General features: G+C 45.2%; 1 protein-coding gene across 1 annotated transcript; it reads right to left on the bottom strand.

The window, feature by feature from the left end:
- Positions 1-9,044: 9,044 nt before the first annotated feature.
- On the bottom strand, positions 9,045-25,692 carry LOC110498418 (exonuclease 3'-5' domain-containing protein 2). Its single transcript, XM_036955393.1, has 11 exons — positions 25,535-25,692; positions 19,741-20,295; positions 19,092-19,220; positions 18,819-18,946; positions 17,189-17,315; positions 16,534-16,844; positions 16,108-16,214; positions 12,870-13,005; positions 12,111-12,273; positions 10,230-10,432; positions 9,045-10,034 (listed from the first exon to the last, which is right to left on the bottom strand). The coding sequence occupies exons 2-11, from the start codon at positions 20,125-20,127 to the stop codon at positions 9,818-9,820; spliced, it is 1,908 nt and encodes a 635-aa protein (XP_036811288.1). The 5' UTR covers positions 20,128-20,295; positions 25,535-25,692; the 3' UTR covers positions 9,045-9,817.
- Between the last annotated feature and the right edge of the window lie 1,634 nt (positions 25,693-27,326).

Consider the following 27,326-nt stretch of genomic DNA (forward strand, 5'->3'; position numbering starts at 1 on the left):
CATCCCTGTGGAACGCTTTAGACACCTTGTAGAGTCAACATGGACCAGCATCCCTGTGGAACGCTTTAGACACCTTGTAGAGTCAACATGGACCAGCATCCCTGTGGAACACTTTCAACACCTTGTAGAGTCAACATGGGCCAGCATCCCTGTGGAACGCTTTCAACACCTTGTAGAGTCAACATGGACCAGCATCCCTGTGGAACGCTTTCAACACCTTGTAGAGTCAACATGGGCCAGCATCCCTGTGGAACGCTTTCAACACCTTGTAGAGTCAACATGGACCAGCATCCCTGTGGAACGCTTTAGACACCTTGTAGAGTCAACATGGACCAGCATCCCTGTGGAACGACACCTTGTAGAGTCCACATGGACCAGCATCCCTGTGGAACACTTTAGACACCTTGTAGAGTCAACATGGACCAGCATCCCTGTGGAACACTTTAGACACCTTGTAGAGTCAACATGGACCAGCATCCCTGTGGAACGCTTTCAACACCTTGTAGAGTCAACATGGACCAGCATCCCTGTGGAACACTTTAGACACCTTGTAGAGTCAACATGTACCAGCATCCCTGTGGAACGCTTTAGACACCTTGTAGAGTCAACATGGACCAGCATCCCTGTGGAACGCTTTAGACACCTTGTAGGGTCAACATGGACCAGCATCCCTGTGGAACGCTTTCAACACCTTGTAGAGTCAACATGGACCAGCATCCCTGTGGAACGCTTTAGACACCTTGTAGAGTCAACATGGACCAGCATCCCTGTGGAACGCTTTAGACACCTTGTAGAGTCAACATGGACCAGCATCCCTGTGGAACACTTTCAACACCTTGTAGAGTCAACATGGGCCAGCATCCCTGTGGAACGCTTTCAACACCTTGTAGAGTCAACATGGACCAGCATCCCTGTGGAACGCTTTCAACACCTTGTAGAGTCAACATGGGCCAGCATCCCTGTGGAACGCTTTCAACACCTTGTAGAGTCAACATGGACCAGCATCCCTGTGGAACGCTTTAGACAGCTTGTAGAGTCAACATGGACCAGCATCCCTGTGGAACGCTTTCAACACCTTGTAGAGTCAACATGGACCAGCATCCCTGTGGAACGCTTTAGACACCTTGTAGAGTCAACATGGACCAGCATCCCTGTGGAACGCTTTCAACACCTTGTAGAGTCAACATGGACCAGCATCCCTGTGGAACGCTTTCAACACCTTGTAGAGTCAACATGGGCCAGCATCCCTGTGGAACGCTTTCAACACCTTGTAGAGTCAACATGGACCAGCATCCCTGTGGAACGCTTTCAACACCTTGTAGAGTCAACATGGGCCAGCATCCCTGTGGAACGCTTTCAACACCTTGTAGAGTCAACATGGACCAGCATCCCTGTGGAACGCTTTCAACACCTTGTAGAGTCAACATGGACCAGCATCCCTGTGGAACGCTTTCAACACCTTGTAGAGTCAACATGGGCCAGCATCCCTGTGGAACCAACACCTTGTAGAGTCAACATGGGCCAGCATCCCTGTGGAACGCTTTCGACACCTTGTAGAGTCAACATGGACCAGCATCCCTGTGGAACGCTTTAGACACCTTGTAGAGTCAACATGGACCAGCATCCCTGTGGAACACCTTGTAGAGTCGCTTTCGAAAACCGACTGATTGAGGCTGTTCTGAGGGCAAAAGGGGGAGCAACTCAATATTAGGAAAGTGTTCTTAATGTTTTGTTCACTGTGTCCATTCCTAATGCACTGTGCCCCTTTAATTTAGTGTGTGTATATATATTTACATACACGGTCTGAACCTCATATTGATGGGTTGTCTCTGAACCTCATATTGATGGGTTGTCTCTGAACCTCATTGATGGGTTGTCTCTGAACCTCATATTGATGGGTTGTCTCTGAACAGCCATATTGATGGGTTGTCTCTGAACCTCATATTGATGGGTTGTCTCTGAACAGCCATATTGATGGATTGCTGCGATACGGTTTGGTGGGTTTCACCTATACAGTTTGATTTACCATGATGGATCATGGGAGAAGTTCATTAATGCTCCCAATTACCACCTTTTTACTGACAACAGTTCAACGCCAAAGATCTTTGTTGGATCAGATGCTTCTTTTAGCCTCACCTTTTTCCCCTCCTTTAACCCGACGGAGATCCTTGGTTTCTACGGTGGGAACTGGGAGCCTGTTGGCCTTGTTTTATGACTCCTTTATAATCACCTCAGGGTTTATTAAAGGGTGTCGGGAAGACCACAAACTAAACTTTTTTACATAGAAGTTTAATCTCAATGTTCTTCAGTCACTTGGGTTTGTCACTTATGATATTTGATATTGGTTGCTTTTAAATTGCTACATTTTATAATCTTTATAATAAAAAATAATTTTAAAAAATACTGGAAGAAATTACATAGAAAAATGTTCAAAGTGGGATTTAGTCTTTTTAACGAATCACCCGTTGTAAATGTATGATCTTTAGACAGCCGCTACTGTTTGGTCTGACGGTACGAGAAGTCAGACCGTTAGAAGCTGAACAGTAGGACTATGATGTTGAGTCCTTTTTTAAAAAAAAAGTATTTTCATTGGGATTCTGTAATGAAATGGCTCCATGATCATAATGGAGAGTTATCCAAGAGAGCTGGGATTTATTAAAGCAGCTTTTGTACAACGGATGCATTTTGAGCTCCCGTGTGGCGCAGCATCTCAGTGCTAGAGGCGTCACTACAGACCCTGGTTCGATTCCAGGCCGTATCACAACCGGCCGTGATTGGCAGTCCCATAGGGCGAACACAATTGGCCTAAGCGTCGTCTGGGTTAGGGTTTTCCAGGGTAGGCCGTCATTGTAAATAAGAATTTGTTATCAACTGACTTGCCGAGTTAAATAAAGGTTAAATAAATCAAATGATGATGACGATGCATTCTCTCCACGGCTGACGGCTGATGGACGTGGCAGTGGGTGGGGGCCACATTGCTGGTTTTGTGTTCTGATCCGCTCTCTCTCCTTGCTATTCTATGCCTTCACCAGAAGTACTGACAGCTACCTGTGAACTGCTTGAACGTGTGAACTGTTAAAGGGCCAGTGCATTCAAAAACAAAATGTTGCTGTGTTTGATATATATTTCCACACTGTGAGGTTGAAGTAATACTGTGAAATCGTGAACATTATGATAATGCCCATTTAGTGTAAGAGCCGTTTGAAAAGGACGCCTAAAGATTCTGACTGTTGTGGTGGGATGGAGTTTTGGCGTTCCACTGTGACATCACCTTGCAGTAAATTAGTTAATAGACCAATAAGAGAGTTCCAAACCATCCACTCATTTTCCCATCCACTCAGACCACTCCCAGAGAGTCCTAGCAAAATTTATTGTAAAATTGCTCTTTGCTAAGAAGCTATTTTTAATTGTAATTTTTGACCATTTTAATTGAGAACAATTACAGTAATGTACTTATTTTCAGGGGCACAACTTTCACTGGGGACATGCCCCCCCCAACACACATTCTGAAACTGAATTTTTGTCCCCTCAGGTTTTATTATTGGAATGCGATACAAAACGAGGCAACGGTGTGCTTTAGGACCATGCGGACACCTCTGAGTGGTCGGGTCAGCTGTTTAAGTAATAATAATTAAAAAGTTATGTCCCCCCCACCACTTCTAAAACCAAAGTTGCGCCCCTGCATATTTTTTTTACCCAGAAATGATTTGGTATTGAGAACTCACCACCCACCTACCATCATTTACCCATCCTGTAAAAGCCTCCTCAGACTCCTGCTCAATGACTTCCATGTTCCAAGTACTCTACTTCTCCAAAACTCCTGAATCTAAGGCCGTCACTGCCGTTGGAAGGATGATTCTTAGTTCTTAGTTTTATGTTCATGATGCAGCAGGATTATTCTTTGTTTATTTTGAACACAAAAAAAAAATAGTTTTGGATGGACTGAAGGACCTTAACGATGTGTCGACACGCCCCCATCGCAAGACACACATCTGCACACAACAAAAACCCCTGTTTGCTTTGTTACCTTATAATTACCAGTAACAGTCTTACTAAACCTTGTTGGGACACACAATTCAGTCACATTCAAAATCCTATTTTTCCTAACCTTAACCCCAAAACCTAAACTTAACCCTAAAACTAATCCTAATTATAACCTTAACCCCAAACCCTCTAGTAATAGCAATTGACCTTGTGGGGACTAACACGTTTGTGTTTGTTTACTATTCTTGTACACACACACACACACACACACACACACACGCCTTGTTTGCAGGACAACTTGCATCTCATGATAGAGCTCAGAACCGAGGTAAACCGGTACAAAGGTGTTTGCAGTTGTGTAATAAAAAGGGTAGAATTGAAAAGCATTTTACACCGAGGTAATTATGCCATTCATATTTATCAATGTGTTTTTATAATTTTGATAAAACTGTAATTCTACTTTCTTTTAAGTGTTGTAGAAAGTATTTCTAAAACAAACGTTCATGTATGTTTCCATATGTCTTTAATTAAACATGTTCTCTATAGCTAGTTTTCCATCCGATTCGCGACAGATTTTCATTAGAATATTATAGAATCCACGGAAAGAAAATGTGGTCCTTTTCCGGATAAAAAATAATGTGCGTGATGACGTAGTGCATACAAAACGTACTTTTCCGCTTAAGGTTTCATATACCGAATAAAAACGAAAGTTTGACGTGTTTTCATCGCATTTTCAACTCACAAAACCTGTTGCGTTAAATATCAAAATGTGCCTACTCTGGTCTGGTCTATCATCAGCTAGCAGGTACAGTGCAGGTACTAACTAGTCTGGATAAGAGCGAAAATATTGTCAGTTGTCTAAAGGCAGTCGATCATCTTGTCACCAGAATAAGAACCTCAATATTTATTGTTAAGGAGCATCAAGCTCATCACCGTGCACTTTCACCACCCTGTGAGGTTCATCGTAACTTATTACACCTGTCGCCTAATAAAGTGCATGGTTTCCTGAGTCGTAGTGGGATGACAACTCACCATATCTTCACGTGACTCTACACGTCTGTATGATGGTTATTATATCCGTATTTGCGCAAAAAGGCGTTTCCACCGAGATTTCTCGCATAATTAATTTTACAGCCACAAAAAGATCCCACCGTGTCGGGTGAACAAATAATCTGTCGGCATTTTATAAAATTACACAGAAACGTCCTGTTTCCATCACAGCTGTCTTTAAAAACTGTGGATGGAAACGTGTTTATAGACACCTATAAATGCGTTGTATTTGAAACTTCACCTCTTGCAGAGAACAATCTGTGTACACCAGTTCTCATCGCCAGGGAGTTTTATTCCAGTCTCATGCATGGCAGACACGCTTGAGACATAGTTAGTCTTTCATACCAAATGAAGGGCATCTACTGACGTCATAGCTCCACTCTTTAAGTTAAAAAAAAAGATATAGAATTTGACAGATTTTAATTTAAGAGGACGGAATTGGAGGAACCTTCAGATACATTATGATATTCTGAGAAAACATCTGACTGTATGTGGACACACCTTCAAATGAGTAGAGTTGGCTATTTCAGCCACACCTGTTTCTGACTGGTGTATAAAATCGAGCATACAGCCATGCAATCTCCATAGACAAACATTAGCAGTAGAATGGCCTTACTGAAGAGTTCAGAGACTTTCAACGTGGCACCGTCATAGGACACCACCTTTCCAACAAGTCAGTTCGTCAAATGTCTGCTTTGCTAGAGCTGCCCCCTGGTCAACTCTAAGTGGTGTTATTGTGACGTGGAAACATCTAGGAACAACACCTCAGACACGAAATGTTAGGTGACACAAGCTCACAGAACCGGACCGCCGAGTGCTGAAGGGCGTAGCACATAAAAATGTTCTGTCCTCGGATGCAACACTCACTACCGAGTTACAAACTACCTCTGGAAGCAATGTCGGCACAATAATGGCCTGGGGCTGTTCTTCATGGTTCGGGCCCTTAGTTCCAGTGAAGGGAAATCTTAACGCTACAGCATACAATTACATTCTAGACGATTCTTTGCGTCCAACTTTGTGACAACAGTTTGGGGAAGGCCCTTTCCTGTTTCACCCACAATGCCTCGGTGCAGGGTCTAACCCGGGAGGGTCTAACCGATCTACCCCCCGGGAGGGTCTAACCGATCTACCGCCCGGGAGGGTCTAACCGATCTACCGCCCGGGAGGGTCTAACCGATCTACCGCCCGGGAGGGTCTAAGTGATCTACCGCCCGGGAGGGTCTAACCGATCTACCGCCCGGGAGGGTCTAACCGATCTACCGCCCGGGAGGGTCTAACCGATCTACCGCCCGGGAGGGTCTAACCGATCTACCGCCCGGGAGGGTCTAACCGATCTACCGCCCGGGAGGGTCTAACCGATCTACCGCCCGGGAGGGTCTAACCGATCTACCACCCAGGAGGGTCTAACCGATCTACCACCCTGAGAGGGTCTAACCGATCTACACCCTGAGAGGGTCTAACCGATCTACCACCCTGAGAGGGTCTAACCGATTTGGTGTTCTGACAGAGAGAGAACACATCCAGGACATATAGGATACATCCCAAATGGCACACTATTCTCTATATAGTGCACTACTTAGGAACCATAGGGCTCTGGTCATAAGTAGTGCACTATATAGGGAATAGGGTACCATTTGGGGCGTATCCACACAGTACAGGAGGAAGTGAGGTCACAACCAGGAAATACATCCAGTATATATGAGGGACTTAGGGCTCATTGAACCCGAGTGTCTGAAAAAGCATCCTATTCACGATACTGGTATCATCACAGCCCTAATTCATAGAGGTCAAATGTCATGCAATACAGAGCCTTCAGGAAGTATTGACACCCCGTTTAACATTGTGTTACAAAGTGGGATTAAAATGGATTAAGAAAAAGTTTTTTTAAATCGATCTACATAAAATACTCTGTCAAAAGGGGTATAAAAATCTAAAAGAAAATATGCAAATATATTTTGGTTAAGTAGGAACAGCGATGAGGTAGTCAATGTTGAACACTTATTACAGAGTGAGTCCATGCAACTTGTTAAGCACATGGAACTTAGGTCATAAAGGGATTGAATAATTGACGCAAGACATTTCAGCTTTTCATTTTTAATTCAATTCATGTGTAAAAAATAACTTAAAAAAATAATTCCACTTTGACATTGTGTGTCAGGTCAGTGACAAAAAATAATAAAAATAATAAGCAACACATTTAAATATAAAATCAGTCTGAAACAGAATGTGTAAAACAGGGTTGTGAATACTCTGAAGGCACCGTACAGGGAGCGGTACGGCCATTTCAGACACATTCAATGTCTGGTCGTCATTTGGCATCAATTCATAACGGCTGATCAGTTACTGAATTTATAGCTTTGTCCGATCCATTAAAAGAAACATCGACAAAGTTGAGGTCTGTCGTGTTAAAAACTTTTTTTTTTTTAATGCTACCGTCGCCAAGGAAACCTGATTTCTGTACAAATGCCAAGTAATTATCTTTAGACCTGAAAACTCGCAGGGGAAATTATATCTCGTATTTAATGATGAACTAAGAGCAGGTTCCAGCTTAGTCTAAAATACATGATTTTCTGAAACGGGTCAATATTCAGACCCCATGACTTGTTACGTTACAACTTTAATCTAAAGTTGATTCAATTAATAAGTCTACACACAATATCCCATAATGACAAAGTGGTTTTTTAGAAATGTTAAGAAATGCATAAAACTAAAATAGATACCTTATTTACATAAGTATTCAGACACTTTGCTATGAGACTTGAAATTGAGCTCAGGTACACCCTGTTTCCATTGATCATCCTTGAGATGTTTCTACAACTTGATCGGACATGATTTGGAAAGACACTGTCTATATAAAGGTCCCACAGCTGACAGGACATATCAGAACAAAAACCAAGCCATGAGGGCGAAGGAATTGTCCGTAGAGCTCAGACAGGATTGTGTCGAGACACAGTGGTGGCAGCATCAAGCTGTGGGGAGGTTTTTCAGCGGCAAGGACTGGGAGACTAGTCAGGATCGAGGGAAAGATCAAAAGTACAGAGCGATGAAAACCTGCTCCATAGCGCTCAAGACCTCAGACTGGGGTGAAGGTTCCCCTTCAAACAGGACAACGACAACACAGGAGAGCTTGAGGGGATCTGCAGAGAGGAATGGGAGAAACTCCCCAAATACAGGTGTGCCAAGCTCATATAGCATCATACCCAAGAAGACTTGAGGCTGTAATCACTACCAAAAGGTACTTCAACAAAGTAGAGGGTCTGAATACTTATGTAAATGTGATATTTAAAAATGTCAAATAAATCAACAAATTTGCAAAAAAAAACATCTAAAAACAAGTGTTTTGCTTAGTCATTATGAGAAAGGAAGGGGGGGACACCTAGTCAGTTGTACAATTAGAGATGTGGGGTGCTTCCTAAATCAACATCATATGGGTAGATTGATGAGAAAGGAAAGGGGGGGGGGCACCTAGTCAGTTGTACAATTAGAGATGTGTGGGGTGCTTCCTAAATCAACATCATATGGGAAGATTGATGAGGGGGAAAACAACAACCATTGAAGCCATTGAAGAATAAGGCTGTAACAAAATATGGAAAAAGTCAAGGGGTCTGAATACTTTCCCAAATGCACTGCATGGGGCCCGTTTCCTGGGCCTAGATGAAGTCTCGTCTCCTATGCTATTTTCTGGCTAGGACTAGTTTTCTAAAATCTGGGAAACCAAACCACAGCAGGGATCGTCACAATACCACTATGGTGAGAGTACGATACCTGGTATTTCCATGGCAACAAGGAAAACACAAAGCAGACTGAACTCTTGCGTCATTAAAATCTTCTGGATGTAAAATATTGTCTGTTGTAGGACAATAAACATGTGATTCTGGTTGACAGCATTAGGACCGTTTCCCCCTCAGGAAATTCAGTCTGCTTCCTGTTTTGTTTTCCTTGCCACGATACCTCAGAGTATTGGGAGACTGGTATCGTTACGATCCTAAACCAGTGGGTTTTTTTTTTAAAGGTTTTTATCCAATAGGATTTCATCATGAATTCTGCACCACCGTCTCCAGTTAGCGTTCTTGACACAGAATTATTTGACCTCGGTCAGAACAACAAGGCAGTCTCTCTCCTCAGGCTCTAGATCTCAACATGTACTATATAAAATAACAGGGTGCCAATGTGTCAGTAAGGCGGCCCACGAGCACAGTCTCTGTCTGGCATTTAACATGTAAGGCACCACAATCAGATCAGAGCAACAGATGTCCTCTTCCAGCCAACAGTAGAGTGAGGAGGATCGCAGGCACTGAACACACACAGAATCCAACCCTTCACCTGTAGGCATTAGTCTGTTCTCTGGGACACGGTGTAATCCCCAGGTAGAGGCTGGATGAGATCAGCCTGGTACCAGACAAACCGAGACAGACGTAGCCTGGGAACCAGACCGATCCAGCCTGAGAACCAGACAAACCGAGACAGATGTAGCCTGGGAACCAGACTGTGGTGTGGTGACTGTAGGTCAGTTAAGCTGGATGGGAACCAGACTGTGGTGTGGTGACTGTAGGTCAGTTAAGCTGGATGGGAACCAGACTGTGGTGTGGTGACTGTAGGTCAGTTAAGCTGGATGGGAACCAGACTGTGGTGTGGTGACTGTAGGTCAGTTAAGCTGGATGGGAACCAGACTGTGGTGTGGTGACTGTAGGTCAGTTAAGCTGGATGGGAACCAGACTGTGGTGTGGTGACTGTAGGTCAGTTAAGCTGGATGGGAACCAGACTGTGGTGTGGTGACTGTAGGTCAGTTAAGCTGGATGGGAAGGTCCTCTCCGTACTTGCGTAGTAACTTGTTGTGGTTGTGGCCGACAGACCAGAGAGAAGGAAGGTAGCGAGGTGTCATGGTAGACAGGAAGTGTTGCCTCCAGCGACGCTCCAGCTCCATTAACCCCTTCAGGCCCTGCTCGGCGGTCGCCTTCACCACCTTCAGCCCGTGGGGAACGTAGCTCTCATTGAAGATCCTGGGAGAGGGCAAGGTAAGCAAAGCAATTTCTTCATTATAAAAAAAACTCGACAGATACCTGGATACCAAAGAGCAAGAAGAAGCAGGGCAAACGTCCAAGAACTAAACATCTCGATAGGAACCGGCTCAGAGCGGAGGCCCATGCTCGTCAGGCTGTACTTGGGGGGGTCAGGTTAACAGAGCAGACCCTCACCTGGTCTCCAGGCCTGCAGCCCTCTGAAGTGTCTCAGGAGCCAGCTCCACGTCGGTGTCATTGAAGAAGCACCTTATGACCTTCTGCAGCTCATCTCTCCTGGCCTCTGGAAGCCCCGCCCCCACGGTGAGCAGGGCTCGGGCTGCAGAACGAACCTTCCTGCGGTCAGAGTCCTCCAGGAGACGTACGCCCTCCTCACACCCCTGGGGGGGGGGGGGATAAATATCCACACAGTTGAATATCTCAACAATATATTGATACTCTGAGCCAACATGGTTTTAACACTTATATTTCCATGACTGATTAACAGTTCTTTCCATGACTGATTAACAGTTGTTTCCATGACTGATTAACAGTTGTTTCCATGACTGATTAACAGTTGTTTCCATGACTGATTAACAGTTGTTTCCATGACTGATTAACAGTTGTTTCCATGACTGATTAACAGTTGTTTCCATGACTGATTAACAGTTGTTTCCATGACTGATTAACAGTTGTTTCCATGACTGATTAACAGTTGTTTCCATGACTGATTAACAGTTGTTTCCATGACTGATTAACAGTTGTTTCCATGACTGATTAACAGTTGTTTCCATGACTGATTAACAGTTGTTTCCATGACTGATTAACAGTTGTTTCCATGACTGATTAACAGTTGTTTCCATGACTGATTAACAGTTGTTTCCATGACTGATTAACAGTTGTTTCCATGACTGATTAACAGTTCTTTCCATGACTGATTAACAGTTCTTTCCATGACTGATTAACAGTTCTTTCCATGACTGATTAACAGTTCTTTCCATGACTGATTAACAGTTCTTTCCATGACTGATTAACAGTTCTTTCCATGACTGATTAACAGTTCTTTCCATGACTGATTAACAGTTCTTTCCATGACTGATTAACAGTTCTTTCCATGACTGATTAACAGTTCTTTCCATGACTGATTAACAGTTCTTTCCATGACTGATTAACAGTTCTTTCCATGACTGATTAACAGTTCTTTCCATGACTGATTAACAGTTCTTTCCATGACTGATTAACAGTTCTTTCCATGACTGATTAACAGTTCTTTCCATGACTGATTAACAGTTCTTTCCATGACTGATTAACAGTTCTTTCCATGACTGATTAACAGTTCTTTCCATGACTGATTAACAGTTCTTTCCATGACTGATTAACAGTTCTTTCCATGACTGATTAACAGTTGTTTCCATGACTGATTAACAGTTGTTTCCATGACTGATTAACAGTTGTTTCCATGACTGATTAACAGTTGTTTCCATGACTGATTAACAGTTGTTTCCATGACTGATTAACAGTTGTTTCCATGACTGATTAACAGTTGTTTCCATGACTGATTAACAGTTGTTTCCATGACTGATTAACAGTTGTTTCCATGACTGATTAACAGTTGTTTCCATGACTGATTAACAGTTATTTCCATGACTGATTAACAGTTATTTCCATGACTGATTAACAGTTATTTCCATGACTGATTAACAGTTGTTTCCATGACTGATTAACAGTTATTTCCATGACTGATTAACAGTTGTTTCCATGACTGATTAACAGTTATTTCCATGACTGATTAACAGTTCTTTCCATGACTGATTAACAGTTCTTTCCATGACTGATTAACAGTTCTTTCCATGACTGATTAAAAGTTATTTTCTCAACTTCTCTTGTCCCTCTGCAGCAGACAATGTTTGGAACATAAAATCAATATATCAAATCAATAAAATGACTAAATATAGAATAACGATGCATATAAATTCACACAGAATCAGAATACATGAGAACACCTCAGTATGGTGATAATATCCTATGGGGAGGTGCCTCGCAATTCCCAACCCTCACACACACACTTCCCAGCACTACCTGGGGCGCGCCATACTCATCAGCCAGCTGCTGCTTCAGGAAGCCGTCGTGCACGTTGGAGGCCGCGTGACAGGAAGTGCACAGCAGCAAGATGTCATGGGAGTTGTGGTCCTTCATCTCCGAGGGGAAGTGACGTCTGTATTCTTGAGGAACGATGTTCTTCCTGTAGGGGGGGGGGGGGGGGGTAAGATGAGGAGGGCAACCAGTTGGACCTCAACGCAGAGGGGAACCAGTTGGCCCTCAACGCAGAGGGGAACCAGTTGGCCCCCAACGCAGAGGGGAACCAGTTGGCCCTCAACGCAGAGGGGAACCAGTTGGCCCCCAACGCAGAGGGGAACCAGTTGGCCCCCAACGCAGAGGGGAACCAGTTGGCCCTCAACGCAGAGGGGAACTAACACCGCTAAATAGTCAAGTCCACTTCCTACCCCACTAGGATGGACTGTCAAGGCTGCAACATAAAGGTCTTCTTTGGCCAAGTCCCGATTCTCCACCCTTCAACAACGGTGGGAACTCCTCCAGCTAATGCCTAAACCAATCCCATCATCGCAACTTCACTACGGGGATGGTGCACGTACACTGAGAAAAGGGTGGTGAATCGGGACAAACCTGTTATTAGTTATATTAACAGTGTCTAACTGTGTAGCATCCGGCCAGCCCGATACCGGGGCCCCAACCCCGGGCGGCCCGATACCGGGGCCCCGTCCCCGGGCGGCCCGATACCAGGCCCCGTCCCGGCCACACCACACAGGTTCTCCTCACCTGATGTAAGAGTTGTTCTTGCCACACACCACACACAGGTTCTCCTTGGCAGTCAGGTAGTAGTCCTGCTGGGAGTCTGGACGTCCAGAAGGCTCAAACAGCAAACGCACAATGAATGGCTCCTCACTCTGCAGCACTAGAGGAAGACCAGAGAAGAGTCAACTTTAACTGACATTGGCCCGCGTGGAGGGCCTAACATTGGCCCGCGTGGAGGGCCTAACATTGGCCCGCGTGGAGGGCCTAACATTGGCCCGCGTGGAGGGCCTAACATTGGCCCGCGTGGAGGGCCTAACATTGGCCCGCGTGGAGGGCCTAACATTGGCCCGCGTGGAGGGCCTAACATTGGCCCGCGTGGACAGGGGGGCCTAACATTGGCCCGCGTGGACAGGGGGGCCTAACATTGGCCCGCGTGGACAGGGGGGCCTAACATTGGCCCGCGTGGACAGGGGGGCCTAACATTGGCCCGCGTGGACAGGGGGCCTAACATTGGCCCGCGTGGACAGGGGGACTAACATTGGCCCGCGTGGACAGGGGGGCCTAACATTGGCCCGCGTGGACAGGGGGGCCTAACATTGGCCCGCGTGGACAGGGGGGCCTAACATTGGCCCGCGTGGACAGGGGGGCCTAACATTGGCCCGCGTGGACAGGGGGGCCTAACATTGGCCCGCGTGGACAGGGGGACTAACATTGAAATGTTTCTTACAGAATAAATATGAAACGTATGAACATAAACATTTAAAGGGAAAAGTTGAGATTAGGGGAAAATGATAAGACCAAAAGGTGAGGACAGTTTACCCGACAAGACAATATAATCATTACTTGATTTTGTGCGCATTTCTCTGTACTTTTCACCAGATATGTTGATTATTAAATCTTAAAATGCACATTTGGAAAACACGCCTGTCAGTCCAAACACATACAGAGCTCTGACCTGATGTATAGCATGTTACTGGACAGCCTGACCTGATGTATAGCATGTTACTGGACAGCCTGACCTGATGTATTACTGGACAGCCTGACCTGATGTATTACTGGACAGCCTGACGTGATGTATTACTGGACAGCCTGACCTGATGTATAGCATGTTACTGGACAGCCTGACCTGATGTATAGCATGTTACTGGACAGCCTGACCAGATGTATAGCGTGTTACTGGACAGCCTGACCTGATGTATAGCATGTTACTGGACAGCCTGACCTGATGTATAGCATGTTACTGGACAGCCTGACCTGATGTATAGCATGTTACTGGACAGCCTGACCTGATGTATAGCATGTTACTGGACAGCCTGACCTGATGTATAGCATGTTACTGGACAGCCTGACCTGATGTATAGCATGTTACTGGACAGCCTGACCTGATGTATAGCATGTTACTGGACAGCCTGACCTGATGTATAGCATGTTACTGGACAGCCTGACCTGATGTATAGCATGTTACTGGACAGCCTGACCTGATGTATAGCATGTTACTGGACAGCCTGACCTGATGTATAGCATGTTACTGGACAGCCTGACCTGATGTATAGCATGTTACTGGACAGCCTGACCTGATGTATAGCATGTTACTGGACAGCCTGACCTGATGTATAGCATGTTACTGGACAGCCTGACCTGATGTATAGCATGTTACTGGACAGCCTGACCTGATGTATAGCATGTTACTGGACAGCCTGACCTGATGTATAGCATGTTACTGGACAGCCTGACCTGATGTATAACATGTTACTGGACAGCCTGACCTGATGTATTACTGGACAGCCTGACCTGATGTATTACTGGACAGCCTGACCTGATGTATAGCATGTTACTGGACAGCCTGACCTGATGTATAGCATGTTACTGGACAGCCTGACCTGATGTATTACTGGACAGCCTGACCTGATGTATAGCATGTTACTGGACAGCCTGACCTGATGTATAGCATGTTACTGGACAGCCTGACCTGATGTATAGCATGTTACTGGACAGCCTGACCTGATGTATAGCATGTTACTGGACAGCCTGACCTGATGTATAGCATGTTACTGGACAGCCTGACCTGATGTATAGCATGTTACTGGACAGCCTGACCTGATGTATAGCATGTTACTGGACAGCCTGACCTGATGTATAGCATGTTACTGGACAGCCTGACCTGATGTATTACTGGACAGCCTGACCTGATGTATTACTGGACAGCCTGACCTGATGTATAGCATGTTACTGGACAGCCTGACCTGATGTATAGCATGTTACTGGACAGCCTGACCTGATGTATAGCATGTTACTGGACAGCCTGACCTGATGTATTACTGGACAGCCTGACCTGATATATAGCATGTTACTGGACAGCCTGACCTGATGTATAGCATGTTACTGGACAGCCTGACCTGATGTGTTACTGGACAGCCTGACCTGATGTATTACTGGACAGCCTGACCTGATGTATTACTGGACAGCCTGACCTGATGTATTACTGGACAGCCTGACCTGATGTATTACTGGACAGCCTGACCTGATGTATTACTGGACAGCCTGACCTGATGTATTACTGGACAGCCTGACCTGATGTATTACTGGACAGCCTGACCTGATGTATTACTGGACAGCCTGACCTGATGTATTACTGGACAGCCTGACCTGATGTATTACTGGACAGCCTGACCTGATGTATAGCATGTTACTGGACAGCCTGACCTGATGTATAGCATGTTACTGGACAGCCTGACCTGATGTATAGCATGTTACTGGACAGCCTGACCTGATGTATAGCATGTTACTGGACAGCCTGACCTGATGTATAGCATGTTACTGGACAGCCTGACCTGATGTATAGCATGTTACTGGACAGCCTGACCTGATGTATTACTGGACAGCCTGACCTGATGTATAACATGTTACTGGACAGCCAGACCTGATGTATAGCATGTTACTGGACAGCCTGACCTGATGTATTACTGGACAGCCTGACCTGATGTATTACTGGACAGCCTGACCTGATGTATTACTGGACAGCCTGACCTGATGTATTACTGGACAGCCTGACCGGATGTGTTACTGGACAGCCACTACGTTCCAACTTTAGGAGCTGATTCGTGCCCAAATGAGCCATTTTCACCCTGTATACGGGTACAAGTGTAAAAGGCTCCCTGCTCATTTTACAGTATGAACCCACCAATACGTTCCCATTGACTGTACATATGAACCACGGTCAGTGTTGGCACTGCCAGCAGGGTATAAGGCGGTGTTTGTCTACCTCCGATTCCTTTATCCAGGTACCACTGGGCCTTCTTCTTGTCGCAGGTACAGAGGGGTTGTCCATCCGGGGCATAGAGGAAGCAGTTGTCATAAAGAGGAGACTTCCTGCAACACGCAGAGCGAACAGAACCTCAGGGGGATCTGTGTATCAGAACCTCAGGGGATCTGTGTATCAGAACCTCAGGGGATCTGTGTAACACAGGAAAATGTATAAAAACCTGTCTAAAATGAAGGCCAGAATCACACTACTTTTACACCAAAAGGTTTACCTAAATGTGGGCGATGATGATTTACTATGAAAGTCAGGCAAATTGTTCGGTATTATGACCCTGAAAACTGGCATTTTCCAGAGGTCAGTAACAAATGTCTGCTCCATGGGCTTGTGCTATGAAAGAGATCCCTGGACAGACAAACCACCACTGACCTAGCGGCGTAGCCCACGCCGAGCGGTTTCCTCTTGTTGTTCCTTCTGGGGTCTGGTACTTGCTGGTCCCCGGTCTCGGGGCTTTCCGAAGTAGGCTGCTGGCGCTTCTTACTCTTCGGTTTCCTCTCACCGCCCTCCCCCTCTCCTCCACCCCTCTCCCTGAAGGGTGTGTCTACCAGGCCCTGGCAGCGATTGGCCAGCTGGGTATAGCCACTCCCACTGTCAGGTGAGGGCGTGGTGTCTGAGTTGAGGCCCAGCAGGTGGATGAACAGGGCGATGGACACCTGGGCATCTCGGGCTGCGTAAGTTATCTTGGGGTCACAAGAGAGAGAGAGATTGGGGTTAAAAATCAGAGACGACGTGGTTGAGAGGGATCCCTGAGCAAAATTAAAAGTAACGGCTGAGGATCGCACATCTTCACAACATAATAGTTGGTTATATTTGGGATGCAAGGAGATTTGTCGATCAGTTCTAGGATCAGCCACTATGGATCCATCCTATATTAATTAGCACCAGTAGTGTAGTTTACCTGTTCTGGGATCAGCCACTATGGATCCATCCTGTATTAATTAGCACCAGTAGTGTAATTTACCTGTTCTGGGATCAGCCACTATGGATCCATCCTGTATTAATTAGCACCAGTAGTGTAGTTTACCTGTTCTGGGGTCAGCTGGTCAGCCTCCCAGTTACTGCATCGTAGAGCCAAGGATTTATCCAGAGACACATTGAGCAAGTCAGCAGCCAGAGACTTGAGACTCAAACCGTTGTTCAGCACTACCTTCCTGCACAGAAAAACAGGTTCAGAACCAGAGCCTGGGAAATACAGTTGAAGTGGGAAGTTTACATACACTTAGGTTGGCGTCATTAAAACTCATTTTTCAACCACTCCACAAATGTCTAGTTAAACTAGTTGTCAAGTGGGTTAGGACATCTACTTTGTGCATGACACAAGTTATTTTTCCAACAATAGTTTACAGATTATTTCTTTATCACAATTCCAGTGGGTCAGAAGTTTACATACACTAAGTTGACTGTGCCTTTAAACAGCTTGGATGATTTCTTTGGATATTTTGATGACGTCAATCGGAGGCATTGAGTTTGAAGGTAGACCTTGAAATACATCCACAGGTACACCTCCAATTGACTCAAATGATGTCAATGAGCCCATCAGATGCTTCTAAAGTCATGACATTTAAAATGACTTGTGTCATGCACAAAGTAGCTGTCCTAACTCACTTGCCAAAACTATAGTTTGTTAACAAGGAAGTTGTGGAGTGGTTGAAAAACAAGTTAATGACGCCAACCTAAGTGTATGTAAACCTCCGACTTAAACTGTAGATCTTCTGCACATTCTGTCAGACCTGGGCCCATTAAGGAAATCTTTGACTGTGTACAGACTGAGCATAGCCTTGCTATTGAGAATGGCCGCCGTAGGCAGACATGGCTCTCAAGAGAAGACAGGCTATGTGCTCACTGCCCACAAAAATGGAGATGGAAACTGAGCTGCACTTCCTAACCTCCTGCCCAATGTATGACCATAGAGAGACATATTTCCCTCAGATTACACAGATCCACACACAGAATTTGAAAACAAATCCAATTTTGATAAACTCCCATCTATTCTATAGAGTGAAATACCAGTGTGCCTTAATAATTCAAATAAAAAATAAAAATGAAATAACATCTATTTCACTTGCTTTGGCAATGTTTCCCATGCCAATAAAGCCCCTTGAATTGAGACAGAAACTTGGAGGGTAAACGCTTGTTCTTTAGGAGGAGGTAGCGATGCGTTTGTTCTTTAGGAGGTAGATATTTCATATTGTAGATAGAACCTACAATCTATCAATGTAATTGTGTGTATAATTTCCAATCCCCCGTATAATTAATATATATATATATATATATATATATATATATATATATATATACACACACCTTTATTATTGTCCCTTACCCTTACCACCCCTCGACTAATTGGAGTAAACTAATGGACAACAGTTACACTTCTACAGTTCTTCAGACACGGTATATTTTACATTAGTCATCTCTGTGTATTTGTATTTAGTCCCAACCTTCAGCTCCACTCAGACCCTCCATCTCTGAAAATTCATTTCTATTTGCCATATATTTTACAACTGTGCTGTAATGTTTAAAAAAAAAAAAAAGTCTAAAACCTTAATATTCTCATAGTTTCTACAGATTGGAAATGAAAAAGATGAACATTTGTACTCAGTTGTATTATATAAAAGATTTGACTATCAACCAAAGCCCATCTCCAGTAGTACCTTTGTCGTAGTGCGAGATATCTCAGGTCCACGGTGCTCCCCAGAGACAGACCGTAGTCTCGGGTCAGACGTTTCCCGTCCTCATAACAGCCCACACCCACCTTCAGGACATGGGGGTCCCGGAGGACCTATATAATAATAATTGTAATAATACAGAATATATGCCATCCACCCAGAATTGTAATATTGGTGTCCCCAGTGGGAATCGAACCCACTATACTGGTGTTAAAAAGCATAATTTCTCTACCAACTGAGCCACAGAGGACCATATACCTCCTTCAAGCTGAGGGGAAAGTCCTGCTGGCTTCCTCGGAGCAGCTGTAGCCTCACCAACACACACAGGCCAGAGTAGGAAGTCATCTGGAGGAGGGAGACTGCTGACGTCTTACCATTCACTGACACCTGGGGAGGGAGGGAGAGGAAGGTGGATGAGGAGGGAGACGGCTGACCCGTCACTGACACCTGGGGAGGGGGAGGAAGGAGAGGAGGGTGGATGAGGGAGAGGAAGGAGAGTGGATGAGGAGGGAGAGGAAGGTGGATGAGGAGGGAGAGGAGGGTGGATGAGGAGGGAGAGGAGGGTGGATGAGGAGGGAGAGGAGGGTGGATGAGGAGGGAGAGGAGGGTGGATGAGGAGGGAGAGGAGGGTGGATGAGGAGGGAGAGGAGGGTGGATGAGGAGGGAGAGGAGGGTGGATGAGGGAGAAGAAGGAGAGGGTGGATGAGGGAGAGGAAGGAGAGTGGATGAGGAGGGAGAGGAGGGTGGATGAGGAGGGAGAGGAAGGAGATGGTGGATGAGGGAGATGGCTGACCCTTCACTGACACCTGGGTAGGGAGAGGAAGGAGGGGAATAGGGAGAGGAGGGAGACTACGACAGGAAATATACTTTTTACATGCAAAACGAACTCGTACGCCCAGGCCCTTACCCATTCGCAGTCCAGCCCGAGGACGGGGTAGACTGATAGCTCCTCTTGCAGCGACGGCCACAGCTGCTCCCAATCCTCCTCAGAGCTCACCATCACAGACTGCATTGCCAAGAGCTGGTCAGCAGGGGGCAGTGAAACAGGCAGGAGGAGGTCCAGGCTCTGACCAGGGGCTAGCTGGGTCTGGGACTCCACTGGCTCCACAACCACAGGCTCTGGTTTCACAGGACCCAGCTGTTCCACTGATACAGGACCAGTGCTGACCCCTATCTGACCCGGAGCTAGACGCCGCTTCCTCAGGGTTGGCTGTCGCCATAGTAACAGGCCTCCCAAGGTGGCCCCCAACAGGGTGACCACCGCAGCCATCAGGGCATTAAATCTAGTAGCCATCTTGGCTTTCAGAGGTGCAGATTTGGTTAGAGCTGGTTGGTTGTGTAGTGTGTAGAGGGGTGTAGGTAGATAGACCTTTACAGATCAAATTGAAGATTGTTCAGAGATACTGGGGATGTCATGTCAGCATTGGGGAACAGCAAGATTTATCCTGTCCAACGTCAGCGCCTGTGAAGAGAAAAGACTATTGGTTAGTAGACACGTCATCCCCTGGGAAATAATCTGCTATAGTCACATGTCAACATCACACTACAGGACAACTCAATCTGCTATAGTCACATGTCAACATCACACTACAGGGCAACTCAATGTCAACATCACACTACAGGGCAACTCAATCTGCTATAGTCACATGTCAACATCACACTACAGGGCAACTCAATGTCAACATCACACTACAGGGCAACTCAATCTGCTATAGTCACATGTCAACATCACACTACAGGGCAACTCAATGTCAACATCACACTACAGGGCAACTCAATCTGCTATAGTCACATGTCAACATCACACTACAGGGCAACTCAATGTCAACATCACACTACAGGGCAACTCAATCTGCTATAATCACATGTCAACATCACACTACAGGGCAACTCAATGTCAACATCACACTACAGGACAACTCAATGTCAACATCACACTACAGGACAACTCAATGTCAACATCACACTACAGGACAACTCAATGTCAACATCACACTACAGGACAACTCAATGTCAACATCACACTACAGGACAACTCAATGTCAACATCACACTACAGGACAACTCAATGTCAACATCACACTACAGGACAACTCAATGTCAACATCACACTACAGGACAACTCAATGTCAACATCACACTACAGGACAACTCAATGTCAACATCACACTACAGGGCAACTCAATGTCAACATCACACTACAGGGCAACTCAATGTCAACATCACACTACAGGGCAACTCACTGTCAACATCACACTACAGGACAACTCAATGTCAACATCACACTACAGGACAACTCAATGTCAACATCACACTACAGGGCAACTCAATGTCAACATCACACTACAGGACAACTCAATCTGCTATAGTCACATGTCAACATCACACTACAGGGCAACTCAATGTCAACATCACACTACAGGACAACTCAATGTCAACATCACACTACAGGACAACTCAATGTCAACATCACACTACAGGACAACTCAATGTCAACATCACACTACAGGACAACTCAATGTCAACATCACACTACAGGGCAACTCAATGTCAACATCACACTACAGGGCAACTCAATGTCAACATCACACTACAGGACAACTCAATCTGCTATAGTCACATGTCAACATCACACTACAGGGCAACTCAATGTCAACATCACACTACAGGACAACTCAATGTCAACATCACACTACAGGGCAACTCAATGTCAACATCACACTACAGGACAACTCAATGTCAACATCACACTACAGGGCAACTCAATGTCAACATCACACTACAGGGCAACTCAATGTCAACATCACACTACAGGACAACTCAATGGCTACATTAAAAGAGGGGCATAGCAGTACTAATTTTATATATTCTCACAAAATAAGTAATTCACTTGTCTTGCCAAACAACTCCAATTTGAAAAAAGGCCATTTAAATGAACAATTTGACTCTTAAAATGTTACCCATCGCTAGTTTCCCGAAAAGATCCCTGGCTTGGAGTCGTTGATGAACCAACTCTAATCCATTTGGATTCACCCACCAGTTAAGAGTGGGAGTCAGAGCATTTGTTCCAAGACCAAAGCAGTTTGATCAAGGGAGGGAGAAGACTCCACATAGAAGAGACAAGACTCGACACAGAACACTCCACATAGAAGGGAGAAGCAGAGATGTCTAAGTTGTAGAAAAGATCATGATGGTAGGAACCATGAAGCCACGTCTTCGGAAATGCCCAACAAGGGTGAAAGAGAACGAGGCCGCCAAAGTCAGGGCTGTCCAGAGCGTTTCATACCCGTTAAAAGGGTTGAGGGCTTGAGTGGTCCTCCTTAAGCAGGGCCGGCCACAGCCACTTGAATTCCGTCTACTGAAAGAGCCACAAGATGGTGTTTCAACATTTCATTACTACAAAATCCTACATTCTGTGATTAATTTGAAGTTTAACTAATTAAATGTCATATGATCAATATATTTTAAAAAATGTCCATGACCCCAGGATTCTATAGGATGCCACCAAAGCTTTTATTTAAAAAATTAAAACAGCATTTGTATCTTGGTTGAAGAAAAAAACAATTAAAAGATGCCAGAATTGGAAATGTTAACTGCATTAGAGAGTTTAACAAAACACTCTTTTCAGACACCTCACGCCACTTCAATACCAAAATGACAAAGCAGGTTAGGAGACTGAGGTTAAAGGTTAGGACAAGGAAAGCAGTTCGTTGGTCAAAACCCACGCTCTGGTCCTTGATATCTCTCAGGTCAAAACCCACGGTCTGGTCCTTGATATCTCCTCAGGTCAAAACCCACGGTCTGGTCCTTGATATCTCCTCATGTCAAAACCCACGGTCTGGTCCTTGATATCTCCTCAGGTCAAAACCCACGGTCTGGTCCTTGATATCTCAGGTCAAAACCCACGGTCTGGTCCTTGATATCTCAGGTCAAAACCCACGGTCTGGTCCTTGATATCTCAGGTCAAAACCCACGGTCTGGTCCTTGATATCTCAGGTCAAAACCCACGGTCTGGTCCTTGATATCTCAGGTCAAAACCCACGGTCTGGTCCTTGATATCTGGCATCCTTGGGATATCAACTCTGACGTTATCCCATTGAAGTTGACATTTTGTACTGGTTAAGGTAAGGGTTAGATAAGGGTTAAGGACACCGTGCGCTAGTTACCTAGGTAGTTAAGGACACCGTGCGCTAGTTACCTAGGTAGTTAAGGACACCGTGCGCTAGTTACCTAGGTAGTTAAGGACACCGTGCGCTAGTTACCTAGGTAGTTAAGGACACCGTGCGCTAGTTACCTAGGTAGTTAAGGACACCGTGCGCTAGTTACCTAGGTAGTTAAGGACACCGTGCGCTAGTTAACTAGGTAGTTAAGGACACCGTGCGCTAGTTACCTAGGTAGTTAAGGACACCGTGCGCTAGTTACCTAGGTAGTTAAGGACACCGTGCGCTAGTTACCTAGGTAGTTAAGGACACCGTGCGCTAGTTACCTAGGTAGTTAAGGACACCGTGCGCTAGTTACCTAGGTAGTTAAGGACACCGTGCGCTAGTTACCTAGGTAGTTAAGGACACCGTGCGCTAGTTACCTAGGTAGTTAAGGACACCGTGCGCTAGTTACCTAGGTAGTTAAGGACACCGTGCGCTAGTTACCTAGGTAGTTAAGGACACCGTGCGCTAGTTACCTAGGTAGTTAAGGACACCGTGCGCTAGTTACCTAGGTAGTTAAGGACACCGTGCGCTAGTTACCTAGGTAGTTAAGGACACCGTGCGCTAGTTACCTAGGTAGTTAAGGACACCGTGCGCTAGTTACCTAGGTAGTTAAGGACACCGTGCGCTAGTTACCTAGGTAGTTAAGGACACCGTGCGCTAGTTACCTAGGTAGTTAAGGACACCGTGCGCTAGTTAACTAGGTAGTTAAGGACACCGTGCGCTAGTTAACTAGGTAGTTAAGGACACCGTGCGCTAGTTAACTAGGTAGTTAAGGACACCGTGCGCTAGTTAACTAGGTAGTTAAGGACACCGTGCGCTAGTTAACTAGGTAGTTAAGGACACCGTGCGCTAGTTAACTAGGTAGTTAAGGACACCGTGCGCTAGTTAACTAGGTAGTTAAGGACACCGTGCGCTAGTTAACTAGGTAGTTAAGGACACCGTGCGCTAGTTAACTAGGTAGTTAAGGACACTGTGCGCTAGTTAACTAGGTAGTTAAGGACACCGTGCGCTAGTTAACTAGGTAGTTAAGGACACCGTGCGCTAGTTAACTAGGTAGTTAAGGACACCGTGCGCTAGTTAACTAGGTAGTTAAGGACACCGTGCGCTAGTTAACTAGGTAGTTAAGGACACCGTGCGCTAGTTAACTAGGTAGTTAAGGACACCGTGCGCTAGTTAACTAGGTAGTTAAGGACACCGTGCGCTAGTTAGCATGATAGTTATTAACAAGTACATGGTGTCGCTCCAGCCCTCACCCTCGTTGGGGGAAACCAGTGGCCGAAGGACGGGGGACGAAGGACACGGTGTAGATGCCGTTGTTGCCCCCGACCTTAGAAAACCCTTGATAAATATTATCAATGTTGAGATGTGTTGTCTGCACTGCAAACTAAGCGGTTAGTAGATATTGTTCCATACAACAATATATATAATTAACGGTGGCTGTCATGTAATACCACCAGACTGCACTGAGCCTCACCTCCCCCAGTTTAAACACTATCAAGTGGGGTTCCTGCAGATAGTGCCTCACCTCCCCCAGTTTAAACACTATCAAGTGGGGTTCCTGCAGATAGTGACTCACCTCCCCCAGTTTAAACACTATCAAGTGGGGTTCCTGCAGATAGTGACTCACCTCCCCCAGTTTAAACACTATCAAGTGGGGTTCCTGCAGATAGTGCCTCACCTCCCCCAGTTTAAACACTATCAAGTGGGGTTCCTGCAGATAGTGTTTAAACTGGGGGAGGTGAGGCACTATCAAGTGGGGTTCCTGCAGATAGTGTTTAAACTGGGGGAGGTGAGGCACTATCAAGTGGGGTTCCTGCAGATAGTGTTTAAACTGGGGGAGGTGAGGCACTATCAAGTGGGGTTCCTACAGATAGTGACTGAATTTCAGCCTTCTGTTTTTAATGCTTATTTCAAAGTAAATGACACATTCAACCCAGCGACTGGTTGGTGTTTCTAGAGATGATGGAAATGCCTCTGTTGATAAATGCTTTTTGATGGTGAATCCGACCCTTGGGAGTGCAAACAGCAGGGTATATAATAGCGGAGACAACATTGTGTAATTCACTGTCGCTTACAAGTGTAGCTAGTTAGCTGGTACAAACTAGTCAGGTCGCTGGACAAGTTTGATTAACAGCTACTAATAAGCGTTGCTAAAATAAATCTGGATGTTTCTGAAGACTGGATGACTGATGTCAGTATGTCAGTCAGCTAACGTATATGCTAATGTGGTTTCCACAATTATAAACGAGTTAGTCAGAGACCTAATCTAAAATGTAAAATAGCAATTAGTTTGTCATGTTGCGGTGGTTGTCACCAACTAACAGGAGCGTGTTTTCCATGCCAGACCTTTTCACAGTGAAGATTAGCTTGGTAACGTTAAACTACTGTACTAACTAGCACAGACAACCTTATCTCGTCTAGTAGCTACATCAGTTACCAACTTTAATGTCCTTCTCTGGACTGACATTTGCTGCTTGTTTATTTCCATTCACCTACCTTCAGTGTTTCACGTCCGCACCATAACGCTGCCTTCCTGCACATGGCCCCTGGTTTGTGGAGGTTCTTCTTCCGGGTCCATTTATCATGACGGACACATTATCCATCACATTATCCAGATAATGTAGTGGCCGTTCTAACAACCAAAATAAACGTCTTCGAAAATAGAAGCCATTTGGGAGGAGGCAGAAATCAGGTGGAACGCATTCTAGCCAATCAGAGGGCAGATCTCACTGTGAACCGGCACAACTGTTTCCACTAGTTACCACAGCCACAAAGACCACAGTCTACATCGTATGAATTCATGAAAAATAAAATTCGCTTTGTGGTTTTCATTTAAGGTTAGGGATAAGTTTAACACTGTGGTTAAGGTTTCAAATCACATTTTATAAAGATAAATTGTAGAAATTGGTGGGGTTAATGACTTTGTGGCTATGCGAACTAGTGACGACCAACTCCAATATATCATACTTACATCAGTAACATAACAACTTAATAATTACAAAACTTCTATTCGATCAAAAGAGCCACACGTAGAAAATATGCCATACATTAAAAAAACAACAACAACAATAATAATAAATTCGACACTCCCATGGACCTCCATGCGAAAAAACGGCACCTGCTGGAGAAGACAGATTTTGTTCCCAGTTATCCCTCTCGCTTCCATGTGATGGACAAGGGGACATTGTCATGACAACGCCCCCACGCAGTCAGAGGAGGTGAGGAACTGAATAACACATATCTTAGAGATTTTCCAGTTGTTCTGAAAGTAGCATTCAAGTGCCCAAACGGGTCCCTGAAAATGGTGTACTTCGTCATATGTGTGCAGATATGTGCAGGACGTCATTGCGCTCTCTCTGCTGTGTGCGTGTCTTGCTAATGCTAGCTGTCAATCAAATGGCTAGGGGCCGAAGGTCATTGGCTGGACCTCAAATTGCTCGGTGGGTGCTGGCCAATGTGTCAAAAATGTAGGAACATGACACTGCACAGCTTCCAGAAAATAGTCGATTTCAAGGCTAATTTAGGCAAACAGTAATTCTGCTCATAGATTATGTATGAACATCCAGCCCAAAGCAGGAGGTTTAAAAAATAAATCTTACACAATTACCTTCATTGCATAAAATTGAGTTGGAAGTCAGAAAAATATGAACGCATGGCAATTTCCAATTGTTTACTTTCATGTTTCATGAAGATGTTGAATTAATAACTGTCTTCTGGAAGAAAAAAAACTCCTATTACAAATACCTGTTAAATCTGACTTAATAATTAATTTAAACTGGGGGAGGTGAGGCACCATCTTAATAGAGCAGTGTGCAGATTTAGTTTTAGCAGGTAAAGTTACTTTTTAAAATATATGTAAATCACTAGTAGCAGAGTCAAAGAAAGGCATCGTGAACACACGGAACACAGGGAACTCACGGAACACAGGGAACACACGGAACACAGGGAACTCACGGAACACAGGGAACACACGGAACTCACAGAACACAGGGAACTCACGGAACACAGGGAACTCACGGAACACAGGGAACACACGGAACACAGGGAACTCACAGAACACACGGAACACACGGAACTCACAGAACACACGGAACACAGGGAACACAGGGAACACACGGAACACAGGGAACACAGGGAACACAGGGAACTCACAGAACACACGGAACACAGGGAACTCACAGAACACACAGAACACACGGAACACAGGGAACACACGGAACACAGGGAACACAGGGAACTCACAGAACACACGAAACACACGGAACTCACGGAACACACGGAACACAGG

This window comes from Oncorhynchus mykiss, chromosome 19 (genome assembly GCF_013265735.2).
Source record: "Oncorhynchus mykiss isolate Arlee chromosome 19, USDA_OmykA_1.1, whole genome shotgun sequence".
NCBI classification, from domain to species: Eukaryota; Metazoa; Chordata; class Actinopteri; order Salmoniformes; family Salmonidae; genus Oncorhynchus; species Oncorhynchus mykiss.

Coding starts and splice junctions, on each gene's coding strand:
- LOC110498418 (XM_036955393.1), bottom strand. CDS start 20,127: ATGGCTACTAGATTTAATGCCCTGATGGCTGCGGTGGTCACCCTGTTG. Junction 19,221..19,740: donor TCGGGCTGGACTGCGAATGG/GTAAGGGCCTGG, acceptor CTCCCTCCCCAG/GTGTCAGTGAATGGTAAGAC. Junction 16,215..16,533: donor GGCGTGGGCTACGCCGCTAG/GTCAGTGGTGGT, acceptor TGCGTGTTGCAG/GAAGTCTCCTCTTTATGACA.